The sequence below is a fragment of the Equus quagga genome, chromosome 10 (assembly GCF_021613505.1).
Source record: "Equus quagga isolate Etosha38 chromosome 10, UCLA_HA_Equagga_1.0, whole genome shotgun sequence".
NCBI classification, from domain to species: Eukaryota; Metazoa; Chordata; class Mammalia; order Perissodactyla; family Equidae; genus Equus; species Equus quagga.
Window position 1 is genome coordinate 42,888,741 of NC_060276.1, and position 27,287 is coordinate 42,916,027.

At 43.0% G+C, this 27,287-nt stretch overlaps 1 protein-coding gene across 3 annotated transcripts in view; it reads left to right on the forward strand.

Moving 5' to 3' along the window:
• The first annotated feature begins 1,231 nt into the window (after positions 1-1,231).
• The window catches only part of PCDH19 (protocadherin 19), a 96,377-nt gene continuing 70,321 nt past the window's right edge, over positions 1,232-27,287 (forward strand). For 2 of the 3 annotated variants that reach the window (XM_046674032.1, XM_046674033.1), the window contains exons 1-2: positions 1,232-3,778; positions 7,409-7,736. In XM_046674032.1, coding sequence (XP_046529988.1) covers positions 1,632-3,778; positions 7,409-7,736 — 2,475 coding nt within the window. In that variant the 5' untranslated portion in view covers positions 1,232-1,631. Of the gene's footprint in view, positions 3,779-6,568; positions 6,710-7,408; positions 7,737-27,287 lie in introns of all 3 variants that reach the window. The other variant, XM_046674034.1, reaches the window with a different exon arrangement.

Sequence of the window (27,287 nt, forward strand, 5' to 3'; positions counted from 1 at the left end):
GGCGCAGGGGGGAGACGGACGAGCGGGCGCAGAAGGCAGCACAGCTCCCGCGCACCATGCCGGGTTTGCCCGGAGGGCACTGGCACCCGCGTCCCTAGCCCGGCGCGGGCCCTTGGCACGTTGCGCTCCGCGGCATTCCGGCTGAGCGGATTCATCGGAGATCCAAAACCTCCCACTCCTGCTCGCTTACACTCCACACTCACACTCCCCCACCACACACTCACTCTTCCTCTCTCTCACACATTCACACACAGCCCGAGACAGAAAGAGAGAGCGACACAGACCTCCCGAGTGCGAGAGTGCCAGGGAGGGAGTGGAGCCCAACGCGGCGCTGCCAGCGCCTCTCCGGGAGGATGGAATCAAGACGCTCCCGCAAGTAAACTTTGGCGGCGACGTAACCGTCAACCGTGGCAGCTGCTGAGGCGGACCCCAGCGACATGCGACTGAGCTAGGAGGGTTTCCTCCCGCGGCTGCGGCGGCGGCGGCGGCGGCGGCGGCGGCCCTCGGAGCGACACCCCAGCCCAGACCGGGGGAGGAGGAGAAGCCCCCGGTACGCGCGGCGGCGGCCCCGCCTCTCCTGGCCGGTACTGTTGTCGCTTCCCCTCCCCCCCTCCCCATTCCCCCCCCCCCCCCCCCCCCCCCCCCGGGCCATTGGAAAGACCAGGACTTTGATTTTCTTGGACAAATTGCCATCGCCCCGTTTTCACAACTTGACCAGGAGGCTTGGGCTGCATTGGTAACTTTGATTTCCGACACGCAAACGCCCGCAGTCTAACTGTGCTGTTGGAAGGGGGGGACTTCGCGCCCACCTCGGATCCTGGACAGACGCGCCCGACAAGCTTTCCGAAGCCAGTCTCAGAGCGAGGGAGAGCGCTCTCGTCTCGGCAGCCTCTCTCCCCTCCCCCTTCCTCTGCCAGCCCCGGGACCGCTGTCCGGCTCAGCCAGATACTCGGGCGTTGCGGCGTTTGACAGGAACTCGAACTCCCGCCTGCGATTCCCCCTTCTCCCCAACAGGCCTCGAAAAGGTCAGCGTGGCCCCTCCGGACCCCGGAGGGAGCGTTCCAGGCGGGTCCTCTCTCCGCAGTGAGCCAGGAGTGCTGGGGGGAGGTCCTTGCGCATGCCAGGTGCACAGACAACGCACTCGCCAGCCCCAGTGCCGGTGCGCCGCGGCGGACCGGGCAGTGCCTGAGAGGCTGCGCCCCCACTGCCCTCCCCTCCTTCGCCCCAAGTGCGGTCGGGACTCAGCCGCGTGTGGATCCGGCCGCTCAGACGCCTTCCGATCCGCAGCCCTGCGCCGCTGCGGCCAGTCGCGCCCGGCTAACTTTGAAGGGGGAAAACTGAGTAGCCGGGCTGGAGGGAGGGGGCTCGGGGCCGCGCGGCGCTCCCTTGGCCCCCCGGAGCCCCCGGGCCCCCCGCGAGCCCTCGCTGAGTCCGCCGCAACCTCAGCATTGGAGCCGGCGCGGGTGTCTCCCCCGCGCCGCCGGGCCGCCCTGGGCGGGACTCCTCCCGCGGCCTCCGGGGCCCCGGGGCGCGCGCAACAGGCGGCCCGAGCCAGCGGGAAGCTGGAGCGCCGGCGGCGTCGGCCTCGGAGGGGTGTGGAGAGGCGAGGCCAGGCAGAGCCCCGCGCAGCCATGGAGTCGCTCCTGCTGCCGGTGCTGCTGCTGTTGGCCGTACTGTGGACGCAGGCGGCCGCCCTCATTAACCTCAAGTACTCGGTGGAAGAGGAGCAGCGCGCCGGGACGGTGATCGCCAACGTGGCCAAGGACGCGCGCGAGGCGGGCTTCGCACTGGACCCACGGCAGGCCTCTGCCTTCCGTGTGGTGTCCAACTCAGCTCCGCACCTGGTGGACATCAACCCCAGCTCGGGCTTGCTGGTCACCAAGCAGAAGATTGACCGCGACCTGCTGTGCCGCCAGAGCCCCAAGTGCATCATCTCGCTCGAGGTCATGTCCAGCTCAATGGAGATCTGCGTGATTAAAGTGGAGATCAAGGATCTGAACGACAACGCGCCCAGCTTCCCGGCGGCACAGATCGAGCTGGAGATCTCGGAGGCAGCCAGCCCAGGCACGCGCATCCCGCTGGACAGCGCCTACGACCCAGACTCGGGCAGCTTTGGCGTGCAGACGTATGAGCTCACGCCGAATGAGCTGTTCGGTCTGGAGATCAAGACGCGCGGAGACGGCTCACGCTTTGCCGAACTCGTGGTGGAAAAGAGCCTGGACCGCGAGACGCAGTCGCACTACAGCTTTCGAATCACTGCACTCGACGGCGGCGATCCGCCGCACCTGGGCACTGTTGGCCTTAGCATCAAGGTGACTGACTCCAATGACAACAACCCGGTGTTTGGCGAGTCCACCTATGCGGTGAGCGTACCAGAGAACTCACCTCCCAACACGCCCGTCATCCGCCTCAACGCCAGTGACCCAGACGAGGGCACCAATGGCCAGGTGGTGTACTCATTCTACGGCTACGTCAACGACCGCACGCGTGAGCTCTTCCAAATTGACCCGCACAGCGGCCTGGTCACGGTCACCGGTGCCCTAGACTATGAAGAGGGCCACGTGTATGAATTGGACGTGCAGGCCAAGGACCTGGGGCCCAACTCCATCCCGGCACACTGCAAGGTCACAGTCAGCGTTCTGGACACCAATGACAACCCGCCGGTCATCAACCTGCTGTCGGTCAACAGCGAACTGGTGGAGGTGAGCGAGAGCGCCCCCCCGGGCTACGTGATTGCACTGGTGCGGGTGTCTGATCGTGACTCCGGCCTCAATGGGCGCGTGCAGTGCCGTTTGCTGGGTAACGTGCCCTTTCGGCTGCAGGAGTATGAGAGCTTCTCCACTATCCTGGTGGACGGACGGCTGGACCGGGAGCAACACGACCAGTACAACCTCACGATCCAAGCGCGTGACGGCGGCGTGCCCATGCTGCAGAGTGCCAAGTCCTTTACTGTGCGCATCACCGATGAGAATGACAACCACCCGCACTTCTCTAAGCCCTACTACCAGGTCATTGTGCAGGAGAACAACACACCCGGCGCCTATTTGCTTTCTGTGTCTGCCCGAGACCCCGACCTGGGTCTCAATGGCAGTGTCTCCTACCAGATCGTGCCGTCGCAGGTGCGGGACATGCCTGTCTTCACCTATGTCTCCATCAACCCCAACTCGGGTGACATCTACGCGCTGCGATCTTTCAACCATGAGCAGACCAAGGCATTCGAATTTAAGGTGCTGGCCAAGGATGGCGGCCTGCCCTCGCTGCAGAGCAACGCCACGGTTCGAGTCATCATCCTCGACGTCAATGACAATACCCCGGTCATCACGGCCCCACCCTTGATCAACGGCACCGCCGAGGTCTACATCCCCCGCAACTCCGGCATAGGCTACCTGGTGACCGTTGTCAAAGCAGACGACTACGACGAGGGCGAGAACGGCCGGGTCACCTACGACATGACCGAGGGCGACCGCGGCTTCTTTGAAATAGACCAGGTCAATGGCGAAGTCAGAACCACTCGGACCTTCGGCGAGAGCTCCAAGGCTTCCTATGAGCTTATTGTAGTGGCCCACGACCACGGCAAGACGTCTCTCTCCGCCTCTGCGCTCGTCCTAATCTACCTGTCCCCTGCTCTAGACGCCCAAGAGTCAATGGGCTCGGTGAACTTGTCCCTGATTTTCATTATTGCCCTGGGCTCCATTGCCGGCATCCTCTTTGTCACTATGATCTTCGTGGCAATTAAGTGCAAGCGAGACAACAAAGAGATCCGGACCTACAACTGCAGGTAGAGCCAACTTTTCTTTCTTTCTTTGTCTTGGATGAATAAGATGTTATCTGTCTCTCTGTGTGAAAATCCCAGTGCTTTCGTTTCCTACTTAAATGCATGCACCATACCTACAGCGCTTCTTTTTGGAGGGAGGAAAAGTTTGTGGCAGTACAAGTTGATCAATTCTTTTGATCTGACAATTTGCTGGAAGACAATCACTTACTGTTAGAATGGATTCTGTCACATAATGATGATGAGAAGAAAAGCAATTATCGTTTTAAAATTTGCACAGCTGTCTCTGTGAAGTTATGGCAGAAAAAAATGAGAGAGAGAGAGAGAGAGGGAGAGAGAGAGAGAGACAGAGAGAGGGAGAGAAAGGGAGGGAGATTGATTGATTTTCAGCAGAACCAGCAAGTACTACAACTTGATTTTGGGGAACAGTGTTTTGGGGGCAGGTGCTGAAAGGAGAGGGAGGGCTGGCAGCTGCCCCATCCTGTTGTAGAGAGAAACTCTGAAGATAGCCTGTGAGTGGGAATCTAAGGTAGAAAACAGAGAGTTTAGGGAAGAGAGAACAGGAATGTGTGGGGAAGCAGGTAATTAGTGTTTTTTAGTGTGTTCTTGGCTTGTTTTGTATCCAGTTCCCAAAGATCTGGCTATGTAAAGTGAAATTCTACCAGTCATCTGTGTTTTCAAATATCTGGTTGGTTGGTGGAGTGGAGACCAAACATCCCAATGAGGGACAAGACTTTGCATCCAGGTGTTTCAGTAAAAATAGCAATCTTCTGGAGTTGATAGTGCTTTCCTCTAATGTGGGTATCTGCTGTGGCATTAAGATCTAGTCCCTACCAGTGGATGTCACTATGAGCTATTGTGTTAGAATTTCCTTCTTTGAACTGTGTGCAAGATGTGTGTTTGTGTGTGTGTGTGTGTGTGTGTGTGTGTGAGGGGGGGGGAATAGAAATGTGTAAACTGGAATGATGTGTAGTATTTTTTTAAAAAGATTTCCTGATAAGAACATTAGAGGGTCTTGCTGAAGCCCTTCCTTACAATTGGATAGAACAACTAATTCTAAGTATTTCTAAAATCTAATTTAGGATGACACATGTAATTTTTTTCCAGCAGTGTCTTATCGAAACGGTTGAAAAAAAGTTGTTTCTTTAGTTTGCTGAAAATGAATGATGCTGCTATTTCCAACCAAGGTGTGTGTGCTTCCAACACACCTACACATCCAGTGTGTCTTTTGAGCCATCTGTGCTTGCATGTTAATCAGTCAAAATATGTTTCTGTAGGTCCGATTTGTATTTGACACCATTTGAAATGCACACTTCTGTGAATCAGAGTCCCCTGAATATGTAACAGCCGTGCAATTATTGTTTCCCTTTTACTATTCTCTGCGTTACACAAGTTAGTAGACAAATGCTAACCACACATGAATATCAATCAGGTGCCATAAAAGAGCAGCTGCAATGCCTCATAAATGCTTTAATCCTGTTACTAGTGAAATGGCCGTGACTTTTCTTTCCTTCAGCTCCGAGTCATTTCAGATGGGAGAAATGGAAATTAATATTGCTCTTACCTTTGAAACCTGTGACTGCCAGTGGCGATTTTTATAGGAGAAAAATGTGGGGTCTATAAAATTTTGTTTATATGGAGATAATGATAGAGGGGACTCTTCTAAAGCATTTCCTCAGCATAAAGTAAAGGCACAAGACCCTTTCCTTGGTGAAGAAGAAATCAGTTTGAAATAAAGATATTGAAGGCTTTGCCACCTCTTGGTGATGTATGACTAGAAGCGAGAGCTCTTTCCATGAGCTTGCCAGAGAGATCATTAAAACAGGGAGCAGAGCATTTGAATTGGAAAAAAAAAAGAGGTAAATCTCAATGTTCTCTAACTTCACTCACATGTGTATTTGAAAAGAGCCCTGTTCCCTGTGATGGTTTGAGATTAATGAAGTACAGTTTAATTAAATAATTGGTCAATACAGAAAGGGTTGCGATGAATGCCTCAGCTGAATAATTGGACGGGGCATTGCCAAACTTACCCATCAAGGGTAAACAAAATGATTAGAACTTCCCATTGATTCCATAAACAGATTAGAAAAGAAAATCAACCCTAGTCCTGGGGTCTTTGGGATTTTATCTGCTCCCAAGCCCCAGTAACATCAGCTTGCCATCGCTGCAAGTCTGCCTGAGCACAGAGCGAAAGGGTGAGGGGAACTCAACTGCTCAGCTCAGGAAGATCCCTGGGACAGAGCAAGAATTTGCCGCTGGAGATATGCAATCTCCCCGTCTGCTCAGACTTCTTAGAAACCTAAAGTTCAAGAGCTTGTCTTTCCATGTATTAGGCAGAGGTTTCTTGTTCTCAGCTTCTGCAGAGCCTCTTCCTCAAATGCATTCATTTATGAGACTTGCGAGATGATCTGCAATTGCTGCTTGAATTGGACTTCCTTTTTGTATTCAGACAATTAGCCTTGTCGAGTGAAAATACAGGCACAGTCTTTCCCTTGTAAAGATCAACCTGTATTACTTATTAACCCTGTTTTGCTGATTATTGCCTAGAAATTGAATTTCCAAACAATAAGCTGATTCATTATGTGCAAAGTAATAAATGACTGAGAATCTGGCTACATTTTAATGTATTTCTTTTGACAAGTCTCTTAATGCTTGGTGTCTTTGGTGCATGTTGCTGGGCCTGTGTCAGTGTTAATTAAATTGAGCTCTTTATGTTCCAGTTGCAGCACAGCTGCTTGTAGGTACACCTGAATGGAGAAGGATGCTGAATGCACTAACCTTTAAATTCCTTTGCAGTAATTGTTTAACCATCACTTGTCTCCTCGGCTGTTTTATAAAAGGACAAAACAGCAAGTGTCTGCATTGCATCTCGGTTTCTCCCATTAGCGAGGAGCAAGACAAAAAGGCAGAGGAGAAAGTGAGCCTAAGGGGAAAGAGGTAAAAAGGCATTTCCCCTCATTCAAATGGGTTTGGCTATCAGATTTCTCTAGGAGAGGAGGGGGTGGGGTGGGGAGAAGAAGGGAGCAGGGCTAAGGCAGGGGGAAGGAGGGTGTGGAGGAGAGGACTTGAGGATATGTCGAAGGACGGGGTCTGATCTCCTACCCTAGTCCAAAACTGATCAGGTCAATCATAGAGGAAGTGATTGAGGGTGTTTGCCACATGGCAAATGCCTGGAGGAACTGGAAAGGGTTTTTTTTTTTTTTTTTAATTTCCTTCCATCTCCTCTTCTGTTAAATTAGGACTTGCTTCTTATTTCACCCAGGAGTTCCTCTGGGTTCCAGGGAAGCTCCAGATTTGAGCATTTTCATGCTTTCTCTCCCATAGGCTCAACTTTCCCTGTCCCCCCACCCTTGCTAAATGGCCACTTAGAATGAGAAATTCCAAATCCAAAGTATAGAAACTTTTTTTGGGGGGGGGGGTGGGAGTGGGAGGTTACTATGTTTAATATGAAAACTGTATGGCCCTCAGCTTGTTTTCGCATGTAAAAAGCACAGGGAGAAACCCGATGATGTAATGCGCCAGAATAAGAAGCTGGAGCAGAGATGGGGTACAACCCTTTGAGGTGCTTAATGTTTGTTAATCAATGCGTGGTTTGGGAGGGCGTTAGCGATACATTCTGCCTTTTCTGTCACATAGAATCGCTGAGTACTCCTATGGGCATCAAAAGAAATCAAGCAAGAAGAAAAAAATCAGTAAGAATGACATCCGCCTGGTACCCCGGGATGTGGAGGAGACAGACAAGATGAATGTTGTCAGTTGCTCCTCCCTGACCTCATCCCTCAACTATTTCGACTACCACCAGCAAACACTGCCCCTGGGCTGCCGCCGCTCTGAGAGCACTTTTCTGAATGTGGAGAATCAGAACACCCGCAATACCAGTGCCAACCACATCTATCATCACTCTTTCAACAGCCAGGGCCCCCAGCAGCCAGACCTGATCATCAACGGTGTGCCTCTGCCTGAGGTGAGTACAGCTAAGCGGCTCTGTGAGGTCCACCTAGACCTCTTACCCCTGCTGCTCCCTGGACCCCATAGGCCTCTATGCTGGCATGTCCCCTGGCAGGGGTGGGGAGAACTCTGCCTAAGCCTCTTTCCGTAGTCAGGGTTTGCTACCCGTGCTTCTTGGGTCAAAGGGTAACCCAACATACGGGACCTTTGTAGGGGTGAATGTTGGGAGTGGGAGCTCAAGGGATCTAAGCCTTTGGAATCCCTGTATGGTATTCTGGCGCAATATGAATTGGCTCCACCTGTGGCAGATACACGGCATGCTTGCCAGACAGTGAGACCCGTAGTACAGTTAAAGTGGCTGAGAAAGAGTCAACAAGTAGTGTTAAAGATGGATGAAGCCTAGAATGTTCAGGGGCCAATGTCCCAGTGTGTGAGTGATTTAGCCTCCTAAAGCTCCCGTATGCTTTTTCTTTGGCCATATACATGCTTTGCCAAGAATATAGATGGACTGGTCAAGGGGAGGCAAACAAAACAATAAAAGAGGCACTTTGCCATTTCTTGGTAGCCCTTATGGTGACATTTGGCAAATGAAGAGGTTGAAATTGTCACTAATAATGAAAATTTCAAGAATTAACTATGTATTTGAGTTAGCTCTGTTTCCATTTACTGGAAATGAATATTTTCAAATAGAAGTATTTTTTCTTTAACACTATGTGGTCCATTGTTTTCTGGCTATTGAAATATTTCAGGGTAGTAGGATGATAATGTGGATGATGGTCATTGGGCGACTGGGTGGAAGACTATAAATGACAGTTCTTAAGTTGATTTCATTTTTCTATGAATAGCTTAAGTCCCTCTTTGGTTGGAAATTTGATGCACTGGGAGGCATATGCCCTCTTCTGGGCCACTAATGAAAGGAAGACTGCATACTTGGAGAGCACTTCCATATTTTTCGAAGCACCGTCGCAACCATTGTCTCTTTTGAGCCTCACAGTCAGGTATCTTAGTAGATTGCCCTTCAGTAGATGATGAAATGAAGGTCCAGAGATGCTAAGGGACTTGTTCAGACTCATGGAACAGGACACCGAGAGAGAGGACTAGATCTCAGGGCTCTGTACCTCTCTGGTAAGTGCTGTTTCAGTGACACCTTCCTAGCTCAGAAATAATTCGGCCTGACATACTTGGGCTGATGCATATAAAATAGTCTCGTAGTATTTGTATCAATTTCATAGGGCAAAGAGTTTTAGGACCACTTGCATTGACTATTTCTCCTAGTTCCTGAAAAATAATTCTCATTAGAATTAATGGCACCAAACAGCAGTGCTTTTAATGAGAAACTGATGATAATCTGCCAGCAACAAAACCGCCAATATTTTCAATCTATAAACCTATAAATAAGGATTTATTGAAAATCCAGTATTATGCTAGGTAGGCTCGGTTATAATTATGAATGTCAGTGAATACTACTAGGGACTAGACCATAGAATTTTTGGAGGACAACTTGTGGACCACCAAGAGTTCAGCAATGGAGAGGGAGAGGTAGAGCTATGTAGTGGAATCAGATAGGCCATGATTTTGACTCTGGGGGACACCTCTTGCTATGGAATCCCTTTGAATCTCTGTTTCCTCATCTACAAAATGGGCACATCTACCATGCAAGGTTGGTCCAAGGAGTAATATGATATTGTGAAATGTAAAGGGTCTGACACATAGGTGCCCCCTAAATCACAGATCTCTTCACTAGACAGTAATTGGAGAATCACGGTTGTAACGACCTGCACACCTAAGTGTGACTCCCTAGACACTTATGACCAAAGAGGAATTTAGCCTGGTTCTATATAGATAAGACCTACAGAGTGGTGTGGTTAGAGTATTCATGTTGGACATTTAAACAATTGGGGTAAAAGATGCCAAGGTTGTGGGTTCAGGTGCTGACCGCTGTTGCTTGTGGACATGGACAGAAGGATTGAATCCTGAGGGCTTGATGATTATTTATGCAATCAGTTCAAGGCACTAGAAAAACATGAGCCCCAGTGTCTATGAGATACTTGGAAAGAGCAGGAGACATATGAGTATGTCTGCATGGTTTACCTAAGATCTTGGTGTTCTTTCTGAGATTCTTCCTTGGGTAGAATGAAACAAAGTATTGCTTTAATTATTTAGAAAAGCCATTTGAAGTCTGAATTCTGATCCTATACCTGACTCACAAAGCCAGATGCTTTCCTTATTTAAGAAAATCACACAGATCTAGTGTCTAGGGCTAGTCAGATCCAAGACAGCATGGACTAGACACAGTGAGGTTAAGTGTGTGTTTCTAATATGCAGTCCTGGAGAGTTCAACTGACAAATCCATTCAGAAAGGGGAGAGACCTACTCACAGCCAAGCATCTGTCACAAAGTCCTTCATGGGGAAGATGACACTTCTCCTTTTCTTCTTCTCATACCAGAGGTCCCTGAACATGGACTAGGTAAAATACCTAGGTACGGTGAAACCTATGAGAGAGCAAAAATGATTGATTCATACATTCAACTAGTATTTGTTGAGTGTCTACTCTTTGTAAGGTTCTGCTCTAGGCTCTGGTGTTAGAGAAATGAAAAAGATGGTCTCCGATATCACAGAATGCACATTCTAATGGGGAAGACAGGCACACAAATAGGTTATTTGCAGTACAGAGTGATAAATGCTGCTATGGGGTACAATCGGATATTCTTCATTCCTACGATAGTAATATCTTGATATCTTTCCTATTTTTTCTTTTCATTTTCCTCATTAATTAATTAATCCATCCAAGAAACTAACATTTATTAAGCAATTATAGCACAGAGTGATACGTACTATAGTGTGATAAAGATAAGAGTCTATGGAAATTTCTGTATTAAATCTTATGATGTCACTTACATTTTTCTTTATATTATTTCATTAAACCATTCTTTATTTGTTCATTTATTCAACCCAGTAGCGTTTATTGCACATTTAGAATGTGCCAGACACTGTACTACTTGCCATGGATACAAAAATAAAACACTTGCTCCTTGACCCCAGGGAGCTTACAGAGAGACAGGCAAGTAAACAGGTCATTTCAATTCAGGGTAACATCTCTTTCCTGAGCATATGTTACATTCTTACTCTTCAGATTGGGACCAAAAGTTGCTACACATTAGGTTCCTCTGCTGGACTACCTTGTGAGGAACCCACTTCATTCCTTAGCTGCGGAGTCAGATACAGGACTTACTCACAATGGTGTTATAGAGGAGTCAGAACTGCTTCCCTCCCAGCGCTCCATCACACAGTGAAGTTTATCACCATGGCATTAGATCAAATCAGTAAGCATTGTTTGAGTATCCACTATGTGCTGAGCTGTGTGGGAGGTCCCCTGGGGATCCCAAATAAATATAAGCAATAGCTTCTGCCCTCAGAGAGTTCACAGTCTAGTTGAGGAGCTAAGATCACCCCTGTGATTTCCCTGCAAGCAATACAAGAGCGTTTCCAACCAGTATTAATTTGTAGGCTCCTCAGTATCCCCCTTCTCCTCCTTCCATGGCAGCCAGGCCATCGTTTATATGGAGATTTACTGTTGAGCTCTCAAGGTTTTGTGCTGATTTGAGGGTAACTTTTGCATCATTGTACAAACCTAGCCACATCTGAACACTGCTGGCTCTAGAAACCAAAGGGAAGTGACTTTAAATGTAGTTAGGCAGGCAAGGTAAAAGGAATGGAGCACTAGTCTAGAGAATTGCAACTCGGCCTTTAGTATTACAGAGATCATCGTGCCTAGAGTTGTATAGTATTCACCTGCCCTCTGATGTTGGGCAGGAAATCAGCTATGTGGATTTTGTGGTTTTGTACACAAATTTGAAGAAGGAAAGTGGATGATGACTTTCGTAGAATTTTGTAGAATTAGAGGAAGACTTTTGTAGAATTAGTGATGTCGAGTATCTCTTAACTATTTTAAATTGAAGGGTGGGATTTGCAGTCCTTGGCATCCTGGTTCACTTAGTCCATAGACTTAGTGTATGTGTAAGTGAATGTGTGTGTGTGTGTGTGTGAGTGTGTGTGGGGGGAGAGTGAAGAGAGAGGAAATGAGGTTGAAAGACAAAGAATGGAGAAGAGAGAAAGTAGGTTGTCAGTTTGCTAACGTTTTAAAAAAATATTTCAATTATTTTAGGGGCTCCTTAGTATAGCAAATAATTTTTCTTCCAATCTTATGGAATGGAGGCATGCCTACTGGGTACCTCTGGATGCTGGAAAGTGTTACTTCTTTGTACATCAGCACTCCTGCATTACCTTTTCTGTCACCCAGGCAGTGGTCATTGTTGGAGGAAAACAATACAGTTCATTTCGTTTACTGGGAATGGAGACTTGGGTGGGACCTCTTCCTGCCTTCAGGAGGGGTGAAATAGCCCAAACACCCAGTCTCTTTGGTGAGGTATTTTTTAATTTTAGTTTTCTAATGTCAGATATTTCTGAGCTGACAACTCTAAGAGTGACAGATGGCAAGCGCTTCCAGAATTCTAGTCATATAGGTGCATAGGAGTTTAGGGTTCCAACTCAATCTTGAGTTCTCTCTTTCTGTTTTTCTACTTTTCACTAGCAAACTGTAATGTCTTTGATATGAGACATCCTAAGGGTATGTGTGCACTCTGCTGTGGTCACACACAGAGCAGTTGCATAAGTAGCAGTGTAGTAGCTGTGGAAGAGTTTGCAGAACAAGGATGTATGGAGCAGACCAAAATGAATGCTTCTAATTGTCCTACAGAAAGTCTCAATGCGTGTTATCTTAGTGCAAATTATGAAATTAAAACATCAGTTAGGCTTTGAAGAAAAAGAAGAAGTGAGAAATAGCTCAGCATGCTTTAATCCCTAAAACAGAGTTTTAAAGTTAGGGATTTGGAGTGGTTTGAGTGAAACTCTGGGCTAAGGAACTAGAAAAGCAGCCACAAACCTATCAGATGTCACATTCAGAAATCACTCGTAAATTAATAGGTGTGATGGGGCTGGTTTGTATAGCAAGGAAATGACACAAAGCACAACCTGCAATTGAAACAAACCTACAAATCCTTCAGTGAGCATTTTTTATTTTACTTTCCTTGTTATGACAGGGTCTTGGAACCATCCAAGTCTTATCCCTAAGGGTCCAAATTAACCCTCAGGCTGCAGAAGGAAGAAATGGAAAACAGTGCAGCCCACATCTTTTCAAGCGTGCTCACTCCAGTTTTCTTAAAAAATCAAAGGCTCCACTTCTACTAGTAGACATTCTAGGGCCACCTTTGCCTATATTGTGTCTTTACTGGCCCGTTTCACATCTAGCCCAGGCAGCGAGTTTCCCAGCGGGGATCTGCTTGCAAGATGTGTTCCAGAATAAACTGTTCCTCTGTCGTCTCCATGCAACTGCCGCAGAACTGAGCTAGTTTACATTAGTATTTGCTAATTTATTATTATCATTCCTTATTGGCAATTAACTGGTTACCTTAGAGATCACCTCTCTCCCTATACACCTTCACTAAAGTTGAGCTCAGCTAGAGCGCTTGCTAATGATCCTGAGATTTCTCTCCCTAGGGGACTGGAGCCAGGATATTTTCCATAGAAGGCTCTGAGGCTTTGGAATTCTTATCTGAGGACCACTTGCTTTGGGTCCCAGTAGCCCCACCTGGTTTTTCTCTGATTGTCAGTCAGTCTTATAACGCAGGAGGAGCTGCAGACTTCTCCCTCCCTAGCCTTGCCCTACTCTTGCCATGGCTTTGGTATACTACGCCCAGAGGCTGAGGTTAGAGGCTTGGGGGATTGCTTGCTAGGAGTTAGAGGACTAAAAAAGGATGAAGTCACCTCCTGGCAAAGCTGAAGTCTTTCAATTATGGCGCTGCAGTGGATTTGAGGCGTCTGCTTGGAGTTTCAGATGTTGACCCCTCTGCATGTGTATCTCAGCTTCCAGGGCTTAGGGGAGGCCAAGCTTGGCTGGATTGAGTGTCTCAGATGTGGGTAAATGAAGCCATTTGTACAAGAGGCCTGTGTGAGAGAGGTGGGAGGCTGGCTCTGGAGCGGCCATTTTCCCCCCACTGAGAGGAGGCTTGATTTCTTGATGTGTGACTGGCTGGCCTTTAATGTCAGCCTCATTTACTTCGAACAATTGAGAGGCTTGAAGTGAAAGTCCCAGAGGATCAGTTGTTTGTAGAGGGAAATGCTCTTGAAGTTACATTTCCTCTTTGGCTGTTGTGTAGTTACGAGTGGTTTTTGTGTGGGCTGCATGGTGAGGGTCACTCTGCTTCCAGTGGGTTTACCTAGGCTGCTAGCGCCTCCCTGTGTCCCCCCAAGGAATGGTGAGGAAAGTCCTGCAGCTGCGGGAACACCTCTGCCAGCTCCAAGAACTTGGGTTCCCATGTGGAAATCTCATTTGCTGTCATTCAGCATTTTGCTTTAAAATGTTGGCTAGAACCACACGGCTCCACAGCATTCCTGGAAGACGTCTCAGAAGAGACCAGTATTTCCACTCTATAATCATGAAAATGGAGTTACAGAGAAGGCAAATGACTCACCCAGGCACACAACATTTGGGGCCAAACTGAACTCCATTTTGCTTGACAGCAGTTCCTCTGGTGCAGCTGAGAAGTGCTTTCTTTCACATAACAGAAAACCTGCTTGGGTTCCACAGGAAGACCTGTGGAAATACCTTTGAACGGTAGTTTTGTTCCTGAAAAGCTGTGCTGCAAGCGAGTGTTTGTTTTGTAAATTGGACCCCATATTAACCACATTAAATATGGCATTCCATATTTATAGAAACGCTGTGGTGAATTCTTTCATAAAGGAAAGAACCCTTGTATAATGTGAATAACCAATTCTTGACCAATTTCCTTTGTAAGTCTGGATTTTTCATCTCTCTCGTTTGCTTAAAGTGAGATTCCTCAGGATGCCAAGATTTATAAAACCTTTGAAAGGTGGACTAATTCATTATTCCCTTGAATTCTAACTGTTTAGTCTTCCTGGTTGAATTTCACTTAATTAAAAAATGTAATTATGCAACATTTAAAACACATGGAGTCCAGAGGAGATAGATACATATCACCCACATTTAACAAATGTTAGCATTTCATATTTGCTCCAAATTTTAAAAAATTAAATAAAAGGTTACAGCTATTCTCTTCCCATCCTTTTCCTCTCCCTCCACTTTTCATAAGTCTATGGCTGGAAGGAAAAGAAGCCCATCCGGAAGGTTTTTGGTGCTTTTTCTCTTAGCCTCTTGACCTCACTCCTAAGAGAGATGGCTCTCACTTTGCTGCCCCAGGTTCTGAAAGCTCCCCAAATCAATAAGGGTTTCCTGGATTGAGCAGAGCCTGGGAACTACTTTGGAAAATGAAAGGGCTCTCTTAGGTTTTCCTTTGAATTCAGCCTTTGGGGAGGGAGAAAATTACTTTTCAGAAAGAAAAAAAAGAGAGTGAGAGCTAGACAGATTGACAGACAGACGGGTGTTAGGGGCAGCTATCTTGAGTTTCAAGCAGATTATTTGGGATTGAAGCAGGCAAGAAGCTTGGGGTAAAGCCTGTGTTCTCCTTGAGCTCAGTGTTCATGGACTAGCACCAGGGCTTCCTCATGTCAGATGCTTAAGCACTGCCTTGATGTGCGTAGTCTTCGGATGCTCCATTAAGTCTCTGAGTGCCAGGGTGGCCAGTTTTCAGCTTCTCCCACCGGGCCCCATCTGGCCGCTGTTCTGTGGCAAGCTGCTCTCTCTCACTGCCACCAGCACTGGCCTTGGCCGTCTTTGCTTTCTGGATTATTTTCACTCCTAAATTTGATTTCCAGAGCATGAAGGGCACCTCTTCTCAGATTGTGTAGTTTGCTCTTCTGAACAAAATGGATTCCCTGTGTACGTTGGCAGGAAGATAAGTTCAATCCAAAGGCCAGACTCTCCCTTTAGGGGAATATGTGTGTGTGTGTGTGTGTGTGTGTGTGTGTGTGTGTGTGTGTAGGAGAGAAGGAGCATTATATGCTTCTCTCAACCACTATTCTGCTGCTGTGGTGATAGAGCCTTTACGGGCTGGCCTGATTGTATACATGTCTATGAGCTTAGGTCCTCAGAGCCTCTGTCCCCACCCTTTGACACTCTGCTGGTTGCTTCCCTGAGGAAATGCTTATGAGCTTAGTCACAACAGGGTGTGATCCCCTCAAATGTGAGGCCACGGCACCCCAATTTGATATAACCCAGGGACAGATGTCCCGGGGACTATTTTTAATTGAGAGCTCTGAGTAGGAAGTAGCCACATAATCATTGCTGTGTATGCAACCCAGCTTAAGAAAACCTTATAGGGAATTTCAATTCCTTGGAAATTATTTTCTGAGGCTCAGTCTCTCTTTTTGTCTCTTTTGGGCTTAGGTCTGTTTCAAGCTTTCTTCTTCCTCTTTAATTCACTTGGCTTGAGGGAATTTGGTTTGGGCTGCCTACGTGAACAAGTACTTTGCTATAAAACCATATCTTTTCTAAGTGAGACGTATGAGTAGGGAGACTAGATCAGACTGCATTCAGAGGGACTGGCTTAACCTTTGAGCAACTTTTTTTTTTTTTTACAACCGAAGATGTCTACAATCTAGCATTCATGTTTGAAACTTGACATACTTGAGGGATGCAGGGCTCTGGAAATGCAGGGCTGAGCAGAGGCATCTGGCTGTAGCTAATGGTGAACGGCTTATTGGAAGGCTGATTTCCTCCTCTGTGCTGCCAGGCACAGAGGCCATGGTGAGGACACAGGCACGCCGCACTCAGAAGACTGGCATTGACTTTGATCTTGCTGTACTGGTCATTTCTTTAATTAGTGCATTTCCATTTTCTCAAGTACAGACTTTCGAGTGATGGAGTATGCTAATGGCAACATTTGTTCCTAAGAGCTTAGGGGAGAGAACATGATGGTATTAGTATTAAATAATGGCTTTTTCATAGTGGGATTTTGTCTGATTTTTTAATTGCAAAACAATTTATGATAGTTATGGTTCTTTAGAAACAAGTCTGAAATGCTACATATGAAACATCAATTTTCTATGTGGCTTGTGAGCTTGCTAATGGGATGTGTGTCCTTACACCTCTAGGTCACTCTTTCTAATTTTGCCTCTACTGGTAATTCTTTAGAAGTGGAAAAAGGCCTGTGCTTTGTTGCAGTAATAAATACAATAAGGAAATTCCTGAAATGGAAAGAAAGCTAAACTGCTTTTGCAGAAACTATACATCGTATAGTGACCTGATAGAGCAAAACTTTATAAAACTGGTAAGCCATCAATACTATGGCACTGGGCATTGCTAGAATGACATCAAGGGGCTCAGTATTTGTACACCTGATCATCTGGCACCCTCAAGAAGAGATCATGGAAGGTGGAGAAAAATCTGGAACTGCAAAGGTTTGTGGCTGTACATGGTATCATATTTGGAGGCATGGGATCAAATAATGTGTGTGACACTTGCAATACCTTGCTCTCCTCACCCTTTGAGCCTAGCAAACTCCATCAGGACAGTTATCTTTAATGTGTGTCCCCTTGAGTATTCTCAAAGATGACAATCTAAAAATCTATGATTCTAGGATAGGGGAGAAGGTCACCAGCAAAACAGATGAAACAGAATTAAAAACCTCATAAAAGAGGAGCTTTAGTTCATTGAAATCTATTATTCCTAAGGAAACCAGACTCCAAGATGTTGAGAATTCTCAAAAATCCAAACAGATGCCAAACTGCATCAATTTTGAAAAAATTGTGTGAGGAGATTGGGTTAGGGGCTCTCCAGGTTCTCTTGCAGCGCTGAGTGTAATTCTGTGAATTTTGCGGCTTTGGTTTGAAGGGCTTCATATGGCTGACTGCATTAAGGTTTGAGTCCATGTGATGACAATGGCTACTCTGTGGGTGGTATTGAGGGTAAGGGACTTAGCTGTGACAGGTGACATAATAGGTGCAGCCCTTTAGCTTTTAAATGAGGAGGACATATTCTGTGTCTAACGTGAGATGTGAGTGTGTATGTCAAAACTCCGAGGCCTCCCCATTCAAATAGGTTTCCCTGTCCGATGTGAGTTCTGTCTGAAGGCAGCAGTGACTATATAACCTTGCTTCTGTGCTTGTTAGGGGTGAGTAGGAGATACACTTCTCTTGTCTGGCAAACTAGACCTTTCAGAAGAACACAAATTCACTTAAATATAAATTATGTTGATTATCATGCTACCTAAAAATTCACAGAGCTGGAAGTCACCGAGATCTCCTTTTTAAGTTAGATATTCTTGGGAACTGTTTTGTATATCATGATAAATTATCTAACCTTTCATACTGTTGAAGGCCAACATTATGGAAATAAGCAGCTTTTTATTCTATTCTAAGGTCAGTCTAACCAAATTATTCAACTTCTAATGCAATTGCTTGAAGCTTCCACTTTGAAAGTTTTCTCATTTTAATACCTTGCAACAGAGATAAATATTTTAGCTACTATTCGTGCTTAACAATATATTTCACTGATTGTCATTCTCTTTGTGGCATTTGTTGGCATGAGAGGCAGTTCACCATGGCTTTGCTCATTTTGCTGTTTGCTATAGATAATCATCAAAGAACCAGAATTCAATAAAAACATGTGTTTTTGTTGTTGTTATTTTTAATTTCAGGCCATAGGCAGTTAACTGAGCCCTACAGGATCCATATATACGGGACTCTTGGGGTTTTGCTTGAGAGCCAAAAATGAGGTAGATTTTCTTTTAAAGTAGATTTGATTCCAGAATTATTAAACTCAATGCATGTTGGAGGCTAGCGGATTGCATTCAGCAGGATTTGGGGCACTGTCTGTCACAAAGCAATCTATTTCTTTCAGGGAGTAAACTGCTATTTCAGGGGAGAGGGAAGTCACTTGGGGAGCCCTTGGGAAGCTCTCTTTTACTTTTCAGCCCCCTAAAGAAGATTTTTCAAGGGCTCTTTGAAAGCAGGGCCAATTCTATGCAATTCTTTTTTGTAGCGTGTCAGGTGTTATTAATTATGTTTTGTTACTGATGAGTTCATGCAGTTTCTACAGTGGTTATTGTGCCCTGACCTTAAAGAGTATTCATTTATTCTAGGTAAAGCCTGGCCCTCCAGGATGATTTGCCTCCAGACTTTAGTGAATGGACTTACTGTTTAGTAGTTGGGTTATTTTCAAAAAATATTTGGCTTGAAAATATTCACCCATTCATCCATCCACCAGATATTTTTAGATTTTATTGACCAGCTTATATCATAGCTTATATTGTCACTGAGGAGACAAGATAAGTTAAGCATAGTTTTTAAAAAAACATCAGTGGGGAAAGTAAAGATTATTCACTAAGTGGTGCCTTTTAATTGATTAGCAATTGGAAAAGATATGTTTTTATTTTCCAGTATATGACAAAATAAATTCCACATGGATTAAAGAGTTAAAACTTTAAGATGAAAACTAAAATGATAAAATTATTAGAAGAAAACATAGATAAATCTCCATCTAATCTTGAAATTGAAAAGGACTTTAGAAGCATAAAGCAATGAAAACGAACACAAAGAAAAATACAAGCAGTTCTGACTACATAAAATTTAGAAATATCTGTATATCCCAAAATATCATAAGCTAAACAACAACAACAAAATAAGCTGGGAAAATATTTTAAATTCGTAAAGTGGACAAAGAACCTATATTTATTAATTTAGGAGTGCTTACTATGTGCTAGTCACATAGTAAGAGTGTTTATAGAGTTCTTAAATGTTTATAGAGTGCTTACTATGTGGTAGTCACTATTTAAGGTGCTAGGGATACAATAGTGAACAAAACAAAGTCCCTGTCCCCATTAAGTTTATATTTCTATGGGCACAAATAAACAAATAAATATATAATATGTTGGGTGGTGATATGGAGGAAAATAAAGAAGGGTAAAGGATACATGTTCTGCTAGGAATAAGGGTTCTCCAAGAAAGTCATGGAAGATATCTTGGGTAAGGGGACATTTAAGTAATACCCTTGATATATAAAGAGCTCTTACAAATCAATAATAATATAAAAATTATGCAAATATAAATATTGTAGTATAAAAATTAGGCAAAGGACACAAATAGGTAATTCATAAAGAAGCCGTGCAAGTGGCCAGTAGATATGAAAATATTTTAATCTTGGCAACCAAATAATAGCAATGGAATGCCATTATTAACTTTTAATTACAAACACTATATATACTTATTAAAAAGTCAAGCAATACAGGAGTGTATAAAATAGAAGTTAAAGTCTCCACAGCTCTTTCCTTATCAATCCATGACCTTAAGTGAACCACGGACAATAATTTGATGTGCAAGATGTCATTTTTTACTTATCAAATTAGGAAAGATTAAAAAAAATATATTCAACATTGACAAGTGTGTGGTTATCATACACTGCTACATGGAATATAATTGATAGAATTGAAATTGATGTAATGCTTCTTGGGGGCAATTTGTCAATACACATTAAAAGCCCTAAAATATCTAATATTTCTTCTTCTGGAAGTTATCCTAAGGAAATAATTTTAAATTTGCTTAGAAATTCATGTTTAAGGGTGTTAATCTCAGCATAATTTATAGAAATAAAATATTGGAAATATCCTAAATATCAATATGTGAATGACTACATATATTATGGTAAATACATTACTAGAATACTATGAAGCCATTAAAATAATATTTTGAGGAATATTTAATGACACAGAAAAATGGTCATGGTATAACATACCTTAACTGAAAAAAAATCAGTAAATAAAACAGCATATATAGATTGATTTCTATTGTTTAAAAATATATATCCATATTAAAAAACTGAAAGGAAAATTACCAAAACATTGAGTTATCTGAGGTTGCAGGAAATCAGATGATTTCTAATTTTTAAATATACTTTTCTAATTTCCCAAATTTTCTACATTGAACATGTATTATTATTATTTTTTTTTTGGTGAGGAAGATTGGCCCTGAGCTAACATGTGTTGCCAATCTTCCTCTTTTTCCTTGAGGAAGATTGTAGCTGAGCTAATATCTGTGCCAATCTTCCTCTATTTTCTATATGTGAAACCCTACCACAGCATGGCTTGATGACCAGTGCTAGGTCCGTGACTGAGATGTGAACCCGCAAACCTTAGGCTGCTGAAGCAGACGGAGCACCGAACTTAACCACTATGCCACCAGGCCGGCCCCTGAACATGTACTATTTTTCAGATCAGAAAAACAATTATGTAAAATGGTTAACCACTATACTACAGAGTAAATATTAAGGACCAAAGAGGTGTCATAGATGGGATTATGTTATCCTAAGGAGGGGCAGATCAATTATGTTCTTTATTTTCATTTTTCAATCAGATCATACCTTCTAAATTTTCCTCCTTTTTTTCCTTTTTTGGCGGTCTCTCTCAGATGATAACAGGTATGAAGGTTTATGTTTAAAAATAACCCTTTTCTTTACACTTTACCTTTTAAATGTGAGAAATAATGTTGTGAAAAATATTTTTTCCTTCGTCATTCTTCTTTCCCATATGTATACTCTTGTAAAAGTAGATTTATCTCACCAGTGTTAGACATCTGGTTCATAAATTTTATTTTTAGAATGAGAGATTTTAAAATAGTAATATTTAATTGTGATCTGTACAGATTTTTAATTCTTTACAAATGATATAGGCTTTGTCTAAGGGCCACTTTTGGCAAAATATATTTTTTCAGTGCCCTTTTCAGGACCAAATAGCCAGTTTGAGGGAGGGTCTTTTTATTTTTTATTATTTCTTAATATTTGATTTCATGTTTGGGCTTCTTGGCTCTGAGGCATACGCTAGCCCCGGCAGTTTGGAACAAACAAAGGAGGGAATTAATGAATTGGCAGTTATTAAGATGCTCAAAATTTCAAATTCAGCCTTGACTAAATGCACTAATTTTTTCTTTTTTTCAATAAAGTGGAATGCATTCAATCCCTTTTAGGAAAGTCACGTTTATTTGATTGCCTCCCCGTCTAGTAGCCTAACTTGCAACAGCATAAATACAAACACTAGCATACTTTGGGACACTTCCTTAATTGATGGCTGTATAAACTTCTCACATACTAGGTACAGCACTTAAATGCGAAATGTTTATTCAGTGACCCTGTGTAGATATCAGAACTATTTAGATATTGTAAAGAAAATTCTCATTTAAAAAAACAAACAAACAGATGCTTTACCCCCCACTCCATAGCTAATAGATGAGAATGTCATCTGTACAATGTCACCCTGATTGTAGATGAAGTGTTTGCCTGCTACGGGAAACATCTGCGGCCTAATTCTGTAGTCTGTCCCTTGGATAAATGGAGACGATGGCCTTCGGTAGAACTGTATTTCTTATATGTGCAATCAGTTAACTAGATGAATTTCAATTCGAATTATATGTTTTTCACGTTATGAATGGAGTATTTGATAGAAATAAATACCTGTTGCTTTTGTGTGTGTGTGTATGAGCACAGGACGAGGGACTAGACATTAAGGAAAACCCCACTGCCTTCTCCCCAGCCCCTCTCTTTTCTATCTCAGTTCTTTAATGTAAAAGTCCTCTTTTAAAGAAACGTTGAGAATGCTTGGAACTTGATTATGAAGCAACTAAAGGAAAAATTCACATTTTCTTTTTGCATGGCTTAAAGACGAGATTGTTCGGATTAGAAAAGAATTTCCAGGAAATTAAAATATTTAATTGAATTTAAGCCAGGATTTGAAAGAAGTTAATGTGATAGAGCAGAGTATTCTAGCTGAAAAAGTAAAATGTAATACTATGCAAATTCACATCACCACTAAAGTGAGTGTAAAACTCCAGAAAGTGATAAGAAGATTGAAAGCAAGTTCTTTTGTTTATTGAATTCTGATCCTATGGGCAGTTGCCGGTCCGTGGGGGTTTGGTATTGGCTCTGAGGAAGGCCCCGTGAAACGTGCTGCTGCATAGGATGGATGTGAAGGTCTGATTCTGAACTTGCTTGTGGGCCCTGGATAGGCCTGAAGACCTTGGAGCTCTCCCCAACCTCCACTCTCCATGGCTGCTGTTGCCTAGGACCTAAGAACAGAATTGATTAGATGTGTGTCTAAGGTGTTCTGTTTACCAGTGCCATTATGAGTGAGATTGAGCCACCTAGGGAGATATAGATACACAAAAGCCCCCTGCGACAAATGGCAATCACAATGGGTTGGTATCTTTGAAGACACATCTGTTAGTGTCCTGACTGAGTGGTTGTAGTATACTATCTGATCTTTACTTGACAATTATTAAGAAATCTCTTGCTCTCTGGGGGAAAGGTAGGCTGGGTCCTAGTGTCTTTTGTTATTGTTTTTATTGGTTACTCATTATAAAATCAATTCATTTCTATTGTGAAAAAAATGGAAGAGTACAGAAATACTTGAAGAAGTTGGAGAATCATCCATAATCCTACCACTCAGGGGCAACCACCATTAACTTTCTGTTCCGTGCCTGGCAAAAAATAAATGCCCAATATAAGTTATTGAATTAATTAAAAAATCTTCCACGTCTTTACTGTTTTCAAATTAGGATCATTTTAGTTGAAATCATTCTGTTTCTTTTCCCATCTTTACATTATATCATGAGTTTTTTTCTATATCATTAGAAAATATTTATAAGCAAGATACTTTTTAGTGGTTGAATTGTATTCTGTTCTGTAGGTAGAATTTATTTTACTCAAACAATCTCTAATTTTGACCTTTTAAGTTATTTAAATTTTTGTCTTATTATAAGTAACACTATGATGGATGTCCTTATACATAAATCGCATTATGATCTCTGATTGTTTCCTTAGAATAAATTCCCTAGAAGTGAAATTGTTTTACCTGAAGGTTTATGTGTTTTAAGACTTCTGATATTTCCCCCAGAAAAGTACCAATGTACAGTCCCACCAACAGTGTATAAGAGCCCATTTGACTGTACTCACAGAGCATTATTATAATTTTAAATATCACCACCAATCTGATGAAGCCATAGGGAAACAGGCCATCTCCTACAATGTTGGAGGGTGTATAAATTGGTACCAGTCGAATGGAGGGTAATTTGATAGTGTCCTTCAAAATCGCAAATGCATATACCCTCTGACCCAGCAATTCCGTTTTTAGGGTATTCATCCTATAGATGTGCTTGGCCATGTGCATAATGATGTAAACTCAAGGTTATTCATTGATGTATTATTTAGTATAGCAAAAATGGAAACAATATGTATGTCCAGCAATATCATGTTTTAAAAATGAATGTTTTATATATTGATGTGAAAAGATCTCTAAATTTATTGTTAGCCAAACAAAAGAGAGATTCAGAAAAATAGATAGGTACACTATCATTTGTGTGAAAAAGGAGAGAAAAAGAAAATATGTATTTTATTGGTTTATATGTGCATGAAATTGTATGAAAGGATAAACAGGAAATTAACTAGAGTGGGTACCTTTTGGGAAAATGGCAAAGGAGAGGATAGGGCGCAGGGGTGGGAGGGAGAATTATTAGTTCCATAGATGAAAATGGGTATCTAACTTTAGTTGAAATTTGTATTTCTTTGAAAAAATATATATCTCCCTTATTTCATTTGTTGCAAAGACTTTTGATTCCGTTTATGCTTATTTTTTACTTACAGTGTTTGGGGATCATTATATAGACAAATGTAGCAGTCTTTAATTTGTGGTATCTTTTGTTGCTGTTAAGCATTGAAACTTTCTCTCAGCCCCAAGATTTTTATGTTTATCACATTTTTTCCAGTATACTTATGAATTCACTTTTTCATTACATTTTTAATTCATTAGGAATTTATTTTGGCATATGGTTGGAGGTGACAATGTGAAAAATATTTTTCTAGATGGTTAACTGGTTGACTTTGTACCATTTATTGTTTATTTCTTTCCCTTCCCCACTGCTTTCTGGTGCTTCTTAAAAACATCATATATTAAATTTTTATATAGACTAGGAATTTTTCTGAGCTATTAATTTTACCACTGATCTGTTTGTGTACTCTTGTACCAATAGCACACTGATTTAATCATTGATGTTTTAGAATAGATTTTAATACATGGTAGGGTTAGTTTCTCCTTATTCTTTGTCTTTTCAAAAAAAATTTAGTTTTTCTGTATTCTTTGAGATAAACTTTGGAATCATGTTAAGTTTAAAAATTGATTATGTTGGGATTTTGACTAGAAATGTGCCAAACTGATAAATAAATTTAGGAAGAATTGAGTTGCATATAACATTTAGTCTTTTTACCTAGGAACATGACATCTTTCCATTTAGTCATGTTTCATTCTAATGTCGTCAGTAAATTTATATTATTCTCCTTACATTTCTTGTTAACTTTATTTCCAGCTATTTTATAGTTTTGCTGTTATTTTGAGTGGGCTCTTTTTTCCATTACATTTTCTAACTGGGTAAAGCTGGTAGAGTATGTAGGAGAGCTCTTGACATTTGCAGCTATATTTTATATCTAGTCCTTCTTGTTTTCTTTATTTTTTTTTGAGGAAGATTAGCCCTGAACTAACTGCTGTCAATCCTCCTCTTTTCGCTGAGGAAGACTGGCTCTGAGCTAACATCCATGCCCATCTTCCTCTACTTTATATGTGGGATGCCTACCACAGCATGGCTTGCCAAGCAGTGCCATGTCTGCACCCAGGATCCGAACCGGCGAACCCCCGGCCGCCGAAGTGGGACATGTGAACTTAACTGCTGCGCCACCAGGCTGGCCCCCCTTCTTGTTCCCTTAGACATCGTTTTCACTTGGGTGGTTAGGGGAAGAAAAGGCAGGACTTGGACTTATACATCTGGGCATAGAAAGGGCAGGATAGTGGTAAGAGCTTGGATACGGGATGCAGACCCTCTTTTAGAATTCTAACTACGCTAGTCTTTTAGCCAAGGACTTTAGAGAAGTTACTCTCTGTGCCTCGGCGTCTTCATTTGAAATGAGAATAATACTACCCACCTCATAGGTTCTTGGGAGGATTCAATGTGAGTATTCAAGCACCTGGCACATAGTAAGCCTTCAATAAATATTAAGTAACTATTAGTATTACGTCTCTTTATGCCTGAGAAGACTTCTAATTTCTACCTTTTGATCTGGAAAGAGGCAATCAGATTCTCATCTCCCCTAACAATGTACTGTAGAGGGCAACACAATCCAATTTTGAAATTAAGGAAAACTTTCATTTGCCTCTATTTAATTATTGCAAATAAATTCCATCCCAGCATACTTTTTTTTTGCTTTTAGTTACATGAAGTCCCTTTTACATGACAATATTTATTCTTTTCATTAGTGACTCCTTCAAGATTTCTCCTTGTTCTTTACTATGATTCTCATCTCTAGTTCAACTATGAAGTTCGGGGAGGTCCTACATGCATCAGAGTTAGCTAGATGTGCTGGCAGGAAAGCCAAAAGCCCTTCTCTGATGTTATCCCCTTGTATTTTCTTTCCAGAGTCAGTGGCTATCAATTTAGGCCTTAATCTGGCATTTTCAACCTTTCTTCGGCGTGACTGTGCTGGGCATCTCCATTAGCCAGGAAACTCTAGAGATGGCAATTTCATGGGCCACTGGCTTGGGGTTGTGACCTGCACTTTAATAAACACTGCCCGAAGCCTTTCTTCTCCTGTGACCTGCTGCTTCCGAAGACCTGGGCTCTGTTTCAGGGCCACTGCCTTTTCTTCTTTTTTTCATGCAAGTGACTTACAAATGAATTTTAAATAGCTAGTTTATGATGAGGAGCTTTTGAGCTCACGTTCCCAGGACCATGCTCTGTCCCTGACATGCCTTTTTTCCACCCAGGAAACCAGCTCCTGGTGTCTTTTATCTAAGGATATTTTACAGTCTTTTCTCAATTTGGGGATGGAAGGGATATAGTGGCCTGGGGCAGGGGCTCCAATTCCACTTTGGCCACTTGGGGACCAGTTTATACTTTTGAGGGTTTTAAGGAAATGCCAGGAGGCTGGTGGGGAGGGGGAAGGAAGTACAAGAGTTTGATTCTCTATTATGATATTTAACCTGAATGAAATGCATGAACCCTGGCAAGGATGGTGTCACTGTAAGTGAACCATTGCCACCAACAAAATAATAGGTAGCTGGGTACCACTATTTCTGAATCAGGTTGTACATAGCCCTGATACACCAGTTTGCTTTTTTTAAAGGACCGGATATTGTTCCCCATAGAGTCAGCAGTTGAGTACCAATCACTTTCTGTTCATTTAAGTACACGCTGATGTTTTGTTTTTTTCCCTTTCTTAGCTTATGGAGTTGTAATCCATGCACATACAATTAAAATGATATCCAAATACAGCTCAGGGTTTCCTTTGAATTTGTAGTGGCTTTTATGCATAGGGAAGGTTGTTGCTTTGCTGTAAACCACAGACCCAGAGTAAACCTCAGCTGTGCTGTAGCTATTTTGGACGACAAGTTTCTAGTTGCTTGTGTGTAATTGCCCATATTACATCATCCTAACCATTGTGAAATCTGCAAAATACAAAGCTTATCTAATGATTCATTTCAGGTGGACTGTTCCTTTTATTTTGGAAGCTGTTCCCTGAACGAACAGATTCCCCTCTTTGTTCTTGCTTTCTTGTTCAGGCTG